At 32.9% G+C, this 16900-nt stretch overlaps 3 protein-coding genes across 3 annotated transcripts; 1 reads left to right on the top strand and 2 right to left on the bottom strand.

Moving 5' to 3' along the window:
• The first annotated feature begins 5185 nt into the window (after positions 1-5185).
• Positions 5186-8234, top strand: LOC133296821 (protein WVD2-like 7). The gene is made up of 8 exons (XM_061495878.1): positions 5186-5248; positions 5657-6160; positions 6242-6586; positions 6719-6777; positions 7252-7327; positions 7440-7502; positions 7612-7722; positions 8028-8234. Exons 1-8 carry the CDS (start codon positions 5186-5188, stop codon positions 8232-8234), a joined length of 1428 nt encoding a protein of 475 aa, XP_061351862.1.
• A 919-nt stretch (positions 8235-9153) lies between these two features.
• Positions 9154-9666, bottom strand: LOC133296820 (uncharacterized). The gene has a single exon (XM_061495877.1). It carries the CDS (start codon positions 9664-9666, stop codon positions 9154-9156), a length of 513 nt encoding a protein of 170 aa, XP_061351861.1.
• A 2746-nt stretch (positions 9667-12412) lies between these two features.
• Positions 12413-16697, bottom strand: LOC133296816 (cystinosin homolog). Its single transcript, XM_061495873.1, has 8 exons — positions 16557-16697; positions 16327-16459; positions 15699-15788; positions 15479-15603; positions 14537-14579; positions 13741-13858; positions 13601-13650; positions 12413-13347 (listed from the first exon to the last, which is right to left on the bottom strand). The coding sequence occupies exons 1-8, from the start codon at positions 16673-16675 to the stop codon at positions 13192-13194; spliced, it is 834 nt and encodes a 277-aa protein (XP_061351857.1). The 5' UTR covers positions 16676-16697; the 3' UTR covers positions 12413-13191.
• Positions 16698-16900: the final 203 nt, after the last annotated feature.

Below are 16900 nucleotides of genomic sequence, written 5' to 3'. Positions count from 1 at the left end.
GATGTTTTTAAAAAATATGAATAAAATATAGTGTTCACAAGAATGAAAATATTTAAAAAAAAACTTGCTCCATATTTTTTTTAAAATAATTTTTTAAATGTTGATTGTTCTTTCCTTATGTTTCCGTAAATGGTCATAATTCACGATGAGAATTAGTTAGAGCTTCTTTTGTTTGTTATGAAATAGTTAGTATGTTGGTTTCAAAATGGTTAAGAAACATAGATACAGGGTGCCCATATACAGTGACTATAAATAGAGTTTGTTTATAAGAAAATAGGAATGAATAGATAAATTCTTTTGAGCTAATTTTCTTTTCTTGTGGGTTCTCCCCATTTCTGAGAATTACGAACAGATTTCCTATCAGGTTGTGGCGGAAGCTATTATAAAGAATTATTTCAATTCAAAATCTTAATGTTTTGGGTAATGATTTTTTTTAATAGTTTATATTATTCTCTAATACAATTCTTCACGGCAAGAGTCATTTTAATGGGTTTTTTTAGTAGGTCCAATTTTTGTTGTTGTTTTACTTTATGCTTATTTAATCCACAAATGAAGGTGGTGAGAATCGAATTCGTGATCTTATGATCAGTGAAGCTACGATACTATACAAAAAAATCATTTCAACCCAAGTATTGGGCGATGGTCTTTTAATTGTTTATATAATTCTCTGACACCTGACGGGCCACAGCTTCAAAGACAACAACGACAACTCCAAATGAGAGTAAAGAATTCATGAAGAATAAGAAAACAAAACAATTATGGGTAATTAAACGTTACGTTGTTGTTTTCCTATTCTGAAAATGATTATGCAGAACAAGTTTTCAAAACAATCAAATAAAAAACAGATAACCAAACAAGTTTTACTTTGTATTTTAGTTGTTGAAAACAGAAAACTTTTTCAACAACAAAAATCAACCATGCTTGTCTGAATTTCTTGAAATAGTACATATATTTTGTATTTTATTTTCAGTGTTTCTTTCTCTGTCTCACCATTGAAACATGCCATAAACATCACAAAAATTCAGGTACTCAAGGGATTGTTACAATATTTTAGCTCAATTGCAACCAAAACACCCAGAACCCTCTGACAAAGTGGGTGAGCTTTTGGCATGCATATTATCACCTTATACAAGCTTTGGCATATATGTGGCTTTCAAAAATAAAAGAAGTGTGGCAAGTAGGGCTCAGAAGGGAACAAACATATCCATCTATGAGAAAGGATGGATCAGTGAGATGTATGGATACTCTTTTGGTGCTGCAGAAGTGAGTTTACTCTCTTTAAATGGTTATCTATTTGAACCTTATGACATATTTATTATTCTTACTGTGACCCTAATCATCTAGCACTTCATTTGCAATGCCGTAGACTATTTAACTTTCTCTCACTTATTTCCTTTTTCCCTTCTTCTTTTCAATCTTTGCCTTTGGATTTTCTTATGTTGTTCATAGGTTGGGCTTCTGCACAAGATCAATGATAACTTGATGATCTACCCAGGTTATTCTCCCCAATTGAGCCCATTCTTCTTCACTTTGGGCTGCAAATTAGTGTAGGGAATTGGTCACTTTTAGTAAGGCTAACCATAAGGATTGAATTGTTTGTAGTTGTGACCAGCTCTTTCCCAAATCTCCTTATCCCAAGGAGTTATCTAAACTAGTGTATTGAAAGGGGAATGGATCCCCTCATATGAGAGACAATCTCAGCCGTTCAAATACAAATTAATAAGTTATTGGAAAATGCATTAAGATATAGGTTAAAAGGATCATCTTTTATTTATTTTTGGACGATTGAGATCGTCTCACGTAAACTTATGTCGTATGAAATGATCAATTAAATATTGCTTCCATAATTATATTATTGTTATTATTAGGCAAAATCATTTCTCATATTGCAAGGGGTTGTGATTGTAAAAGTTATTTTTTTTAAAGCTGTCGGCTAATGTGGTGGGGAGAATTTTTTTTTTAATATTACAACTATGTACTACTTCTAGTACATAGTTGTAATTGGTTGTATGAGAGGAAAATTTTTGCAGCAACATAAGAAGTTGGAGACCCTTATTATTATTATTATTATTATTATTATTTCAACCCCACATCTTACTTACTAATTTGCTTCTCTCTTTTTTTTGAGTAAACTCATGGTATCCCCATCCCGTACGATAAGACTAATTTCTTCGTGGCTTAGAGTGTAATGATTTTCTCCACTGACCCCAAAGTGCTTCTCGTAGGAATTGAAACCATGACTTCATAAGTCACGGGGGCCCGACCCTTGAGCTACAGTCCGCTTACCAACTGAGCTACACCTTGGGGTTACTAATTTGCTTTCACATATTCGTTTTAGTAATTTTAAACATAATTTTTTATTTTAATATAGAAATATTTTTTAATTAAAAGTTCTTTTCATTTTTAGGTTTAATATCTCTCATGTTGTAGAAGATAGTTTTATCACATATACACACATAAAAGCGTGTGGGACAGATTCTTTTTTCTTTCTTTTCTCTTCAAATGACCTCACATGGGCTCCACATAATTTTATATATATATATATATATATATATATATATATATATAAATACAAAATAACTTTAATTTTTTTTTAAAAAGAAAATTCCTAAAAATAATGCATTATTTTATTTTATTTTTAAAAAAAAAAACTCATCCAAGTATCCTAAATAAGCCTATCCCCTATAACTTATAAGCCTATTCAAAGGAACTACTCTTGGTTACCCTTCTACATCAAATTGTTATAAGATATTAATTTTGATATGCAACCCACTCCGTTCATTGCTTTAAAATTTGGACCCAACTATCACACTCCATGAATCATTTTGCCTTTGATTTTCATACCCTTTACAAATTTTAATATTTTTTATTGCTCGCCATCAAAGAGAATCAATTTTCTTTTTGTTAAAACTCTGAATAAGTACACTATGTTTACTCTCTAGAGGCAAATTCTTTTAGAGAAATAGAATGATGCGTTCATAAACCGATCTAAACCGATTCAAACCGCGGTAATTGAACCGAAAAACCGATAACCGAATAAACCGAAAACCGAAAAATTGAGAACTGAATAAAAACCGCAAATTTTAATTGGATTGGATCGGTTTTCGGATGGGTTGATGAAAACCGATCCAATCCAAACCGATCCAATATATTAATTCCCCTCTACCTACTTGGGTCTTTCCTCCTATCATAGCCCAAAATTTTTTAAACCCAAGACCTATTAACCCATCAACTAAACCCAAGAAAAAACCTAGTCACATCTCATCAACAAAAAATTATTTGTGTAAAGCTTCATATCTCATTGCAAAAAAAAAACTATATTATCATTTACTTTTCTGTTTAATTTTTTTTTTTACAAAGCCTATTATACAAAAAATGTTATTTGCACAATAACCATAAAGCAAATTTTAAGATTTTCAAAAAATCGAAAACCGATCCAATCCAAACCGAAAAAAATTAGATTGGATCGAATCGGATTTGAAAAAAAATCCAAACCGAATAGATGGTGACATGATCAAACCGAAGAGATTGGATCGGATGATTTTTGTTTCCAAAACCGATCCAATCCAGACCGCGAACACCCCTAATGATGCATAATAAATTAATGTTTTTAATGTTATTTTAATATATGAATTTAAAGATAATTATGTTATGTGAGATTTTAATATCTTTTCTTATTTTTAAGAATTTTATATAATTAGGAGACCTGCGATACAACTCAGCTTTCAAACGGCCGAACTACAAATCCTAAATCTACGTATATGTATTGGGGAATATTATTCGAATTGAATTGAAACGGCCATCATATTCGCGGTTTGAATTGAATTTATTTTCGAAGGAAACATTATTCGATTCATTTTCTTCGGTTTGATCATGTAATTATCCATTCGATTTGGATTTTTTTTTTTCAAATCTAATCCAATCCAATCCAAAAAAATTTCAGTTTGGATTGAATATGTTTTTCGATTATTGTGCAAGTAACATCTTTTGTATATATTGGCTCTTTGTAATTTTTTTTTTTAAAACAGAAAAACATCATAAACGATAATATAGTTTTTTGTTTGCAATGAGATATGAAGGTCTATATAGATGAAATTTTATTGATGAGATGTGACTAAATTTTTTCTTGAGTTTAGTTGATGGGTTAATGAGTTTTGTGTTTTGAAATGTTTGGGCTATAGTTGGGGAAAAGTTCAAGTAGGTAGAGAAAAATTAATATATTGGATCAATTTAGATTGGATCGATTTGGATTGGATCGGTTTGGATCAATCAATCCGAAAATTTGTAATTTTTTTCGATTTTCAATTTATTCGGCTATCAATTTTTTCGATTCGGTCACCGTAGTTTGAATCGGTACCCTACCATCAACTCCATCATCAATCGTTAATCAATCCTAAGAAGACCTATCTCATTTAAATCAAATTAATAATTACAATAAATTTTTTAATTAATAATTACAATAAATTTTTTAAGTAATAATTATTATTAAAAATTTATTTATCTAAAAATATTTTAAGTAATAATTATTCTTTAAGCGTCTTAAATTCTTGATACGTTACATAATTATTGATATTTTGTTTTTCTTTGAAAATAAATACTCTTGATTATTGTTAAAACTAGCCAATACATAGACAAGAAGATTTACTCTATTTTTTTAAGCGCCCAGACCATTTGAAAAAGATTAAAAGGGAGAATCCGTTTATTTATAGGGCTAAAATAATATATTTTGGCCTTATGTGGGCTTTTTCAAATATTTTATAATTAATTATAGTTGTGATTTTGTTCATCAAATCAGTAACAGTTTATCTATCATTAATTATGTATGAATCTTAGGACTACAAATATTAATTTTTTATTTTATTTTATATTTTTAAACTTTGGCTTGTTATCCATTCATTTACCTTTATTATATCAGGGCCTCCTCCAAACATGATTACTGGAAGTATGGAACTAGAAAAGATTGCACTACACTGCTCCTTTTTAATCTCTTAAAAGACTTTTAAGTTGTTTACTTTTTCCACATCACATGGGCTTTCACAGCTTTTTTATTTGAAAATTCAAATTTGAATGGGTGGACAAATGAATGAAACCAACCCCATAAATGAAAATGATACTAGCAGCAAAGTGAATCATAACATAAATATTAAAGTTTGGATCTCTTGAGATTTGGATGTTGCAGAGAAACATGGGAGACTCATCTGGTTGTCTCATGCAACCTTTCTGTTATGCCACTGGCATTTCTAACAAGGTCAGTTCATTTAGCAGCCACTTCTGTTTCCAAGATTTTGTACTATTGGATTCTTGGATTCTGTGAAATGGTATTTTCCTTGTTTTACCTCATAAAATTCTTCATTTTTCATGTTTTTAATGAACAACAGGATAAAAGAGAGAGAAATAATAACAATTGAGTTGTTCATTTTTGTTTTCACTTGTTTAATTTCTATCAAGGTGTGTGTGCATATTTGGGGTTGTAAATTTGCATATTACTGCTTGTTACTATTTTTGATGAGTTGGGTTTCCATAACACAGTACCTTAAAACTTTCTTTTCTTGTTTGTTTTTTGGGGGGATTGCAATTAGTTATGATTAGACCTTTCCATTCTCTATGATTCTATGGATGTTCACCTTGAAAAACCTGTGGAACTTTTGAATTTCAGAGCAACCCAATTCATGCACTTGGAGGATCAATCTCATTTGGGAGGTTCATATCCGAAGAGTCACTGGCATGGGAGAAATGGTCTCCTTTCTCTCCCAACCACTATGTTGAAGAGGCAGAGAGGATTTCTCAACCTGGTTCAGTTGCACAGAAGAAAGCTTTCTTTGAAGCTCACTTCAAGAAACTTGCTGCTCAAAAAGCTGCTGCTTTGCATGAACAAGCAAACAGTGCCACACAGACAGATCAAGAACACGAGGCATTAGTAGTTGATAACACCCATAATTCACAACTGAAAAGTCCAAAATCTGAACTTTCTGTCAGTGAAGAAAATGCAAAGGTTTTACCTCAAAGTAACAAGGTGGTAGGAGCTCAACTGGAGATAGAACACCAAGCTTTTGTAGGGAGTTCAATGTTGGTTAAAATGCAAAACCAGCTTGAAGATGTTGATAACCATAAGGAGCTAAGTGAAAAGGCTAGTGCAACACCTTCAATGGACACAATGAAGGTAAATTCTATTAATTTTTGTTGCCAGAATTTTTTTTTCCTGTTTTGATTCTTCTAGTAGATGGAACTTACACAAAAGTAGTTTTTGCAGCAAGGTTCCAACTTTGATAAGGAAGTTTTGCGATCAATGGGCAGGAAGAAAAAAAAAGTTTCTTTATCCAAGTTGTTAAAGGGTATTAGAACTTCTAAGTTCATCTCTACACTAGTCAAATCCACTGCTCCTTTTGTTTCAAAAAGAGATAATATTGCTACCCCAGTGAGCAATGAGTCTCCATTAAGCTCTGCTGATAAAAAGAGATCAACTGCTAAGTCGTTCCATATGTCACTTGATTTCACACTCATTAGAGAAGTTAGAAGATTAACAGCAACAGTCATGAGAAAATTTGAATGTACAAGAGGTGGAGCTGGTTCTTCCATGGCTTCAAAGGTATTCCAGCCTCCTTGCTATACCTATTCAATTATATACCCTCTAACAAAACCCTCAACTTTCATTTTGTTATGATCTTCCAAGTTGTAATTGCTGTCGAGGATGCTAAAGTGAGTCATTTTTCTATTGCAGGCTTCAAAGAATGAGTTGCAAAAGCATTCTTCTTTTACCCCATTAACAGAAAAGAAAAGGTACCTGATTTTGAGAAGTTGTTAATCACATGACAAAAATGTTTTGTTCCAACTATTTTGTAGCTAATCACATCCTGCTGTAAATTTTGAAAATCATAGGAGCAAAAGACCTACTTATTTGTCATATGACCCTGCTTTTAAACATCAGATTAACACGTATTAAGAATTTTTAAGTCAAGAATAACTGATCAATTTGTCTTGAGGCATTCATTTTTTGATAATAGAAATGAATTGAAACATGTTAGCGGTAAGGCTGAAAGGCTATGAAGAGCACAAATCACAGGCGTATGATTATATATACAGTTTTATGTGTATATATATGACTGTTATGTATTAGCTCCAAAAACATTCGATGCTTTAAGTGGATTGTGTTACAAGCACCTTTACCATCATTTGCATCTACACCTTGAAGAGGCTTCATTTTTGTGGTTATTGTTTCTAGACTAATATTTGCAATGCTTTAAATGCATGCAGAAATAAAATGACACCCTCGAATATATCCTCCATGTTTATCTTGAGGACAGAAGAAAGGGCTGCAAGTAGAAAGAAGGCAAAACTACATTCATTACTTTTCTCTTCTGATTCAGTTGATTATGACATTAACCTTAATATACTTATTAAATTACTTGACTTTCTTTGTCTATTGATCTTCATCAATTCAGAAACTTGAGAAAAAGCTCAATGCTAGTGAAGCTCACAAAGTGCAACTGCATACAAAACTCAAGGTGGGTTGATATGTAACATCAACAACACCAAGAGTAAATTGTCAATGTGATCTTTATCTTACATGGTTCCTTCAGCTTAATCAGTAGCATTCAATCCTCTTACGTGCAGGAGAAAGCAGAGGTAAAGATGAGAAAACTACGTCAAAGCTTTTGTTGCATAGCCATGCCACTACCTGATTTTCACAAGGAAAGAGAAGCATCAAAGAGAGAGACAAGGAAGGTATATTTTCCCATATGTTTACAAATAATGAAGATGGTGAGTCTTGAAGCAGCGATAAGGTTGCTCTTTGTGATCAGAAAATTACGAGATTGAGTCTAAGAAACAACCCATTTGTAAAATTATAAGAATAAAACTATTTACAATTGACCCTCATCTCTATCCTTGCAAATTGAGGGACCTTGTGCACCGGGATTTATCATTTATTTTGCTAATAATGATCCAAGCTATTTATTTGAGAACAAGTTGTTACCAATTCTCCTCAACAGCCAAAAGCTGATATAAGTTCAATTGCTGATTTATTGCAGGATCCGCTGACACCCCATGAATCACCCAAAGAAGGAAGAAGTGTAGTAGTGAGCAAAAGCTCTTTACCTCCTAAGAGACATTTCCAGGGAAAGAATGGTGGCACCTTGTCTATGCTTCTCACTTCAAATTCCACTGTGATTACTCCTTTTGAAAATACATCTCCAAATATTCAGCTTGGAAACCAGAATGATAGAAATTACAAATAATTTTAGGCAGAAAGTACAGTATGGATTTTGTGCTTCTTCTTGCAGCTAAAGATCATATTTAAAATGTAAATTTACCTTCTTGAAAATGAATCCTTTGGTGTGTGTATTTTGGGTACGTAGCAACATGGGATGCCCCCTTTACTCATTTTTTTTTTTTTTAAAAAAATAGTACGAATTTAATTGATGTATCAAATTTTAGTGCTATTCATAAGCTATATGTACTTAGAGTGGTACATAAATATTTTCCATGGAGGGTGAAGTATGTTTATATAGGGGTGTACATAGTAGTAATGGTAGAGACCAAGACACTAGTGGAGATTCTCATGTATGTGCTCAAAGGGGGAGTGTGTGTATGACAGCATATGAGAGGAGTGGGAAAGAAGAAGATCCCCTCTCCATGTGTGAGAGGGGTATTTAGAGAGGAGAGTTCTCTCTTCATGGGGGCTTGAGCTGGTCAGCCCATGAGCTGTCTCATCAAACTGCCCACTGTCGGGGCAGCAGTGCAGGGATGGGAACTGTCTCAGTGGTGAGCCTCTATGACTTGCCATGGGTGTCATCTAGAAGGTTCTAGATGTGGGCTTTAAACGATTGGACTCATCTGGTGGGCCTTAGTAAATAGCATCCGGAACACTATGTAAATGAGATTTTGTGGAATGGTAATTAAAAAGGAATCATCCATAATTTTACATCAAACTAATCATCAGCTCAATCATAGCGCTTGAGCTGATAAAGATAAATAGAGTTATGGCCTGATTAAAAGCTATAACTTTTAATCTTGTGGTAAGCTTTTAATCCGAAAGTTCGTGTAAATGTCAACAATTTGCATATTTCATTATTTTTGACGCTCAAACTATTCAAATGCAAACTTATATCCTTCACTCCTTTCAAGCAATTGTTACATAAATAACAATATCATCAATCATGAACAAGGTTCAACCCAACACCAATCATTATCTTCGTCTTTTTCTTCTTCAACATGATCAATTCCCAACGGTAACCCCATTTCAGAAATACATATGCCATCATTTAAAGTGCATGAATAATCCATATGATAATCGTCTTGGTCACCACTTTCATCTTCCACCTCATCTTCAATGTGGACATTAGAAAGAATGTCCAACGTCATGGTTACGGACAACCCGGAAAAATTCGAATCGGGTCGATCCATGACCCGGCTGTGTTTGTGCTTTTGGTTGCCTTTGGTCTTGTTCTTGGACTTGCATGTTGGGTTGAGGTGGCATATGGTGCAGTGTGGCGTGCCACACTTGGCTGTGAACTTGGAGTGGTTGGTGGGCTTGGAGGGTACCTTGGTGAAAAGCCCAGCAGTGGGAGGGGAATCGAACCGGGTGACGAATCGGGTATTCGGTTTAAGTGTTGATGGTAGGATCCGATAAGATCGCACCATACCATGTTGGCGACCCTCTCTCTTCATTCTTGTTCAATTGGAGTAGTGGGCTAAAAAAATATTAAAAATAAAGAGAGAAGAAATTGATGAGATAAAAGGGATATATAGGGTATGTTTATATAGTGCTAATTTTGTGGTTGGTGTGTATACACGGAATGCACCTTGGGAAGCAAGGTACTTGTAGTTTTAATGCGTGTAGACCAAGAATTTATAACGAAAGAGAATAAGTCATTGGATTAAATAAGTGTAGAGAAAGAGCTACATAGCCAATTGTATTAAATAAATAAACAATTCCTACTTTTAAAAATAATAATTTTATGCATAAAAAAAATAATCATTTTTGCACACATTAGTAGTTTCTAGATTTGTTTCTAATCTTCAGAAGAAGTAAGCGCTTGAAAGGATATATCATAATTTTGACAGACTAAGACAGGTTATAATGAAAATGTATAATATAATTATGTGCGGTGATGGCTTATTAAAGGAAAAAATAAAAATCAAGAATCAAGAATCACTAATGTAAACAAACAAAGTCAAGGACACGCGCGGAGGATTTAGCACAAGGGTTCTTGAACCATTGTTGACACAATATAATTTATATTTTTTGTTATGATAATTTTGTGACTTTTATCTAGATATTACTTTGATAATTTAAGAATTTTATGATAATTAATAAGTTAAATATCAGTTGATAATTTATGTAAAGGCCTGATTAGACAAGTTACATAATTCAAATGCCAAGCCTGTTACACAATTTAAGTGCCTAAATTGTTACAAATCCTAAACTATAAAGACTTATTCTACTTGTTATCAAAAAAAAAAAAAAAAGACTTATTCTACTGTTACACAATTCAAATTCAAATACAAAAATTATTATCAATATTACCATCACAACCATAATCAATATTACAATCGTAATCATCATTAATGCTACAATTGTGATATTAATGCTTCAATCGTAATAATAATTATGTAATTTATAGATTTTGAATTTTTTATTTTTGTACTTTAGGAATCTCTTCTTACTTTTAGATATTTTTCGAATGTTATTTATTTTATAAAACCATTATTTGCTTGGAATTTTATATATAATTAGAATTTGGCTATCATTCTCGATCAAGTGTTTTTGTTTCAAGAAGTTTTGATGATTGATTAAATCATATTATAAATTTTTATCATGATGAACGTTAGAGAACTAAGGCCTCATAATATGCAAATTATGGGTGATGTTGGAAAAATTTTAAGGTATTACCGTCGCACTGACTCAGTGCAACGAGCCAATCAACGCCGAAAAGAGAATGGAGGTGTTATACGAAAAAGACAGGAAAAAAAAAATTAATCCTAATGTAATTTTTTTAATGGAGGTCGCACATGCAACCGTTGCATGGAAAATGGACCTGTGACGTTGAGGGTTTGGGAGCAACGATTGGATATGCTTTAAACAATTGTGTTAGACCATTGGATTCTCATGAAGGGCGAATTAAAATAGAGTCTATTATTTTTTCATGTTATAAGAGATAATTTTATTTTTCATACATATATAAAAATACATAGGACCCATATTTTCCTTTTCTCTTTCTTCTTTTCACATGGACCCTACACACTTTTATGTGTGTATAACAGATAAAATTATCTCATATAATATGAGAAATATTAAACGCATTAAAATGAAATAAATTTTTCTACCTACTTTTTTCTTGCATACCTTACCTACTTATATTTAATACTATTGGATCAAAACCTCAAGAAGATAGAGAAGGTGTGAGATTCTGATCCAATTGTATTGAAGATGAGTATGTAACGCCTGTCAACTTTTGCAAGGATCAACGACTGTCTCTACACACTAACACGAGACTTTTCAGCGTGTTTTGTCCTCACTCGCACACTTTTCAGGAAAACTTCACAGGAGGTCACCCATCCCAGAATTGCCCCAAGTCAAGCACGCTTAACTATGGAGTTCTTCCATTCTGGGCTACCGAAAAGTAGATGCATCTTGTTAGTATAGATAGTACCAATTAATTCTTATAAGTTATTCTCAATTGTACCGTCTCATACCAGCACAGTCTCTGAAATCCGTCTCTTTCGGGTGTTGATTCGATTCATTCATGTACCCCCGTCGCTGGAAGCCTGCTAGGAGCCGCTTCTTGTCCATGTCCTTTCGCATCGGCGATCACTCCCCGCCCTCGTCAGCGCCCGGGATGTTACAGAGTAGGTAAGATAAGCAAGAAAAAAAAAAGGTAGATAGAATATCTTATCCCTTAAAATATAAAAACTTTTTGCAATTACAAATAAAAAAGACCTTTTTGCAAATAATCATTTTTCAAATTTTTAATTTTTTGAATCTTCAATTTCATAGATGATAAAAATGCAAATATGAAATTATATGATCCAAAAACAGCAACAGAACAGTGACAAAATATTTGCTAATAATGTGCTCATAACATCACGGACTTACCTTTGTTCAACTTATCAAACGGGAAAAACCATCTTTGTTAGTTTCCTTTACTTTCCACCGGGGTATATAAAGTTATTTTGGATACCAATTTACCATCATTTCCCTTAGAGGGAATTTATAGTATTTTCTAAATTTCTTGAAGAATTTTTTTTTCTTCATAATAAGCATTAATTTTGAAATTTACTCATGCTTTTCGGATTATATTGGTATTTTTATAATAACTACAACACATTTGTGATTTGTCACAGTTTAGACAGTAGACAAATGATACTTCATTAGTTTTGTACATTTTCTCAGTAGTTACTTATATTGAACCTAAAATAACTATAACTTCTTGCTGCAATAAAGGAAGCCAACACCACTAATAGCATTCAGAAGTCATAAGAGCCTTATCTAATGAGATTCAACATCTGCAAGGAAACATTAATATTAGACAAACCACACTTGTCAAAAATTGGAAACGCACGCCTTGTATTTTTCATTGCGGATAGTATTGGTAGCTAAGTAACATACACTTTGATTCTTTGACCAGGAGAAAGCATTCAAGTGGGACATCTACCCTATGAGCATATCATCTTTGGTATTATATGAGTACGTACTCCCTTACTAAAAATTGGAAAAGGTTGGATTTAGATGGCAATAACCATAAAAGGGTGGGTAATAGGGAAAAGTGAATTATATTACTTTTTTTCAAATTTAGTAAAGGATGTATGAGTCTTCAATACTGCGAGAGTACCGAAGATATTTTAACGGAGGCAGTATATTTCGTTCAATGAGCACTAGCAGAGGAATATTGTAGGAAATTTCAAACAACATTATACTTTAGCTTAATTAGGTATACATTTCTGTTTTAATTTGATCTTTTGCCACAGCCACCAACTAAGGAATTCAGTAGCTTGACAATAATATTGAAGCTATAATCCTAAAAAAAAATTTCAAACAAATTACTGTAAAGAATGTGATGATGAGGCTATAATCCTAAAAATTTGTACAACAAAGTTTATTGAAGCTAAGCTAAATGGTGCTCCTGGTGCATGGTTTTGATACCTGTATCAATCTATGGGAAGTTTAATACACATTTTGAACCAAATCATGTCTTACACATTCTCTGGCGGTGATTGATCAGAAGGCCTGACAAGGTGCTGTGTGATTTGATCTTCATGCTCTGTAGAGTTCACCAACTTGGAGGACTTTTTAGAAGGATACAGAACATAATGTTGAATAATGAAAATTATGTCAAAGAATATAGATACCTGCAGTTGTGTATTCCACCAAAAACAATGTCACAAAAAGTGGTGCTCGAGTGGTAAACTGTAAATCTTATATCAAAGGAGTTATTTTCTCAACCAAAAGAGAATATATAGTTCTAAGATTAGAATAATGATATGAAAATAAAACCAGAATCAGTATCAGAACAACAAGTGCATGCAAAATATATGGATTGGAAAAGGAACAAACTATTATAAGTTAAGAACAAAGTCAAATACTCCTCAAAGTTTTCCTTACCAGAGATAACAGCACTTTTCCAATATTCCCATAGAAGTTAACCCATGAATCTGGAAAGATTGGATTTAAATTATGTTAATGTGAAAATATAGAATCAAATATCAAGACCTATCAGTAGCAGAGATGAGTAGATGGCAAACCTTGATCTACTGATTGCACAACCATCTGTCCGTAATTCGCTACTCCTCCAGAAAAATCAAGCAGAATGTTGCCAATGCTAAAGCCGTCAGTACTTTTTCTTACGAAGTTCATGCTTGCCTACATTCATAACACAACTAATTAAATGGACAGCTAGAAGCTGTGAAAGTATGGTCTCTAGCCAAATAAAAAATAATGGTATATAAATAAGGGACTATAGTACTGAACATAAAGAACAAAATATACTGCAAGTAACAATCTACTTGAGATTTCAACAGTTTATTATTACAGAATATGTACTACATCAGTTATGTTGTCAACTGATATGTAATGAACTAGGATAGTATTATAATTCAGTTTTCCAAAAGAGTCTTTTTGGTGACATGAAGTTTATGTCTCAAGACCCAATTGTATACCACTAGTCCACCTGCACAATGTCAATGATAGAAAAATGGTGCTTCAACCAATGCTGCTTTAGTAATACTTCAAACTACTAGAGGATCCCATTACTAGAGAGAAAGAATCAAGTTCCACCTTTACTCATTCCATCTGACTCCTTTTATATTTTTATATTTAATAATTTGTTTTCTCTCACACAAGAATACAGGTGTTAAGTTGAAGTACTATCGACTGCAGGGATTTCAGAAAAGAACATGCAATTAGTTTCATCGGCATTCAGGAGCACAACCAAAAAATTAGGTTCTGCCAAGAATTTTTAATTAAAAAAAGAAAAAGTACTATTTCAATAATCATATATAGAGATAAAAAAACATAATTAAATTTGAAAGAAATCCTAACCTGGGGAATATACTTTACAGTAGTCATAAGTACTTGAATCGAGCTGCAACATGATCAATTTAAACAAAAAGTTAGAAGAAAACTAATCACATCCAAAGATTAAGGCAATCTGATCTTTTCTGATTATACAGAACATAAAGTGTAGCACAGCAAGGGTGGGTCTGAGGTGGTTCAAAACACAGAATAACATCCAAAGCTTTGCACTAAGATAATACAATAAGAAAGGAGTCCATAGTGGTAACTGGTGGGAATGCCAAAACAAAACAGTATGCAATTGTCCACAAGACAGTTAGGTCACAGAATAGAACATAATAAAAGCCCCTGAGATGTTAGGTATTATTGATGTTTCTGCAGGTGGCATATATAAACCACTCCCCATCAAACCTCAGCCAATGAGAGTAAGGGTGAGGGAAATCCTTGTACATAGCCTTACCCTTGCATATTTATAAAAAGACTGTTTTTTGGATTCAAACCCGTGACCTTTTTGTAGGTGGCATGGCATATATGAGATCAACAATTCTGTAGGACTCTCAAATAAGAACTGAAATACTTTCAGTCAAATCATCAATTTCACATGCATGTTATAACTAAGTGCTGACTAACTATATACAGAGCAAACAGACTATATTTTCCGAGACTAGCAGCGCTACATCTCTTAAATTATTGAAAAATGAGAAATCATTTATCCTGTTGCGCAAATAGCATGCCAGTTACAGATGAATTAGGATGATCTCAATAAAGCACTGAGAAAATTACAACATGAGAGCTACATAAATTGGTAACAAACTGGTTAAGATTCAACAATATGAAATCTCCAGTTGAAAAATAAATTACATCTGATACAAAACTACAAGTACATCCATGCAAATATTCTATGGAGTTAAGTTGAACATCAGAGAACATGAAACAGATGCCATTAACTAACAAGAAGAGACAACATACTTGAAGATGGAAAGAAGCCAAAGCCAGGAATGATTAGACAAAGCAATAAAGAAACAAACTGCAGCAGTTAGCCAAGCAACAGAGACAATTGCAATAGCAGTTTTCGACACTTTCTGGCTTCCACGCTACAATGAATTAATTACCAAATTCAGCGAAATCGAGAATTCAGTTCACAGAACAAATAAGAACAATATTCTGAATTAGAGAAAATAATTCTTACTTCATAGATTGCAATCTGGAATAATGTAATTGCTGTCAGCAGAACAGCATGGATTGAGAAAGCAACATCATTTGCTGCCACAGGTATCATCTGAAATAAATAAAAATAAAACTTCAATATTGTTAATTAAATCCTCAGCATAATAGACCTCATCAGTTTTATACTTACCCTTCCTGCAACAAGCAGGAAACTAGTCTTAAATTGATTATATTCTAAGACTATTGTCCCAGCCAAGACCTTAAGTAAGCAATTATGTTTATATTTTTTTTAATACATAAGAACAGAAATTAGTCTAGGAAGTTAGAAGTGTGACTAGGCGAGAGTAGAGTGAAGACAATCCTTATACGTAACATTACCTTTGCATATTTAAAAATCTTTCGGTCACAAAAGAACAGTTTTACCGCTACTCGAGGTTTGGCTCTTAAAATATTACCCACATTTAGATTGCAAAAATTGTAATTCCATGACCATGCAGCAATCAAATATATGCAAAAATTTAGTTTTCCCTATAGCATGATGACATAGCATAACATAACATAACATAACATAAACAGTTTAGCATCATAACATAAAGTCTAAAGAAACGGTTTTGGTGTGGTATTTCATTGAAGTTAGTTTGAGAAAGAACCTGCCCATAACCGTATTTCTCAAAGTATTGCTTCTGAATAGCAGAGCTGAAGTAGAGAGAAGCATTGTATATGAGATAGGAACTGTGCTTGGTCAAATTCAACAGCACGAAATCAAAGTTGAGTCCCACCACGCTAAATTCAAAAGATTAAAATAAATAAATAAATAGAATATTGAGGGTGAAACGCAACAGAATCGAATACAGGGTGTGATGAGAGAGTAAAAAATAACCTCTTCCTTCGAAAATTCAAGATGACTTGAGGGTAGAAGCTGATGGACCATGAAAGGAAAGCGAACCAACCCAGAAATTCATAAGTGACTTGGAGTGGAACTGAATTCCAAGATGCCATTTTTTTTTCTCTTCTCTTCTCTCCCACCACAACAATCACAAACTGCGTTGGTGCGTGGAATATGACCTTTTCTTAAAAGGCACTCTTATGCTGACGTAAACAACTACCTCCAAAAATTCTCAAAATCTACGAACTCTATAAAGTATTTTTGATTTCTTAAAGTAAAAAAATAAATTAAAATTTAATTTTTATTTTATTTTAACTATAATATAAAAATCAATTATC

Source organism: Gastrolobium bilobum, unplaced genomic scaffold (genome assembly GCF_033153095.1).
Source record: "Gastrolobium bilobum isolate Gb01-03AN ecotype WA unplaced genomic scaffold, APGP_CSIRO_Gbil_v1 utg17484, whole genome shotgun sequence".
Taxonomy (NCBI): Eukaryota; Viridiplantae; Streptophyta; class Magnoliopsida; order Fabales; family Fabaceae; genus Gastrolobium; species Gastrolobium bilobum.
This window is presented reverse-complemented; position numbering and strand designations above follow the sequence as displayed.

What these genes read in the sequence shown, in the direction of transcription:
- LOC133296821 (XM_061495878.1), top strand. Translation starts at nt 5,186, where the DNA reads ATGGGAGACTCATCTGGTTGTCTCATGCAACCTTTCTGTTATGCCACT. An exon ending in CCACTGGCATTTCTAACAAG is followed by an intron (nt 5,249 to 5,656) that starts GTCAGTTCATTT and finishes TTTGAATTTCAG; the next exon opens with AGCAACCCAATTCATGCACT. An exon ending in CAAAGAGAGAGACAAGGAAG is followed by an intron (nt 7,723 to 8,027) that starts GTATATTTTCCC and finishes GATTTATTGCAG; the next exon opens with GATCCGCTGACACCCCATGA.
- LOC133296820 (XM_061495877.1), bottom strand. Translation starts at nt 9,666, where the DNA reads ATGAAGAGAGAGGGTCGCCAACATGGTATGGTGCGATCTTATCGGATC.
- LOC133296816 (XM_061495873.1), bottom strand. Translation starts at nt 16,675, where the DNA reads ATGGCATCTTGGAATTCAGTTCCACTCCAAGTCACTTATGAATTTCTG. An exon ending in TTGAATTTTCGAAGGAAGAG is followed by an intron (nt 16,460 to 16,556) that starts GTTATTTTTTAC and finishes TTTTGAATTTAG; the next exon opens with CGTGGTGGGACTCAACTTTG. An exon ending in TGGCTTCTTTCCATCTTCAA is followed by an intron (nt 14,580 to 15,478) that starts GTATGTTGTCTC and finishes ATCATGTTGCAG; the next exon opens with CTCGATTCAAGTACTTATGA.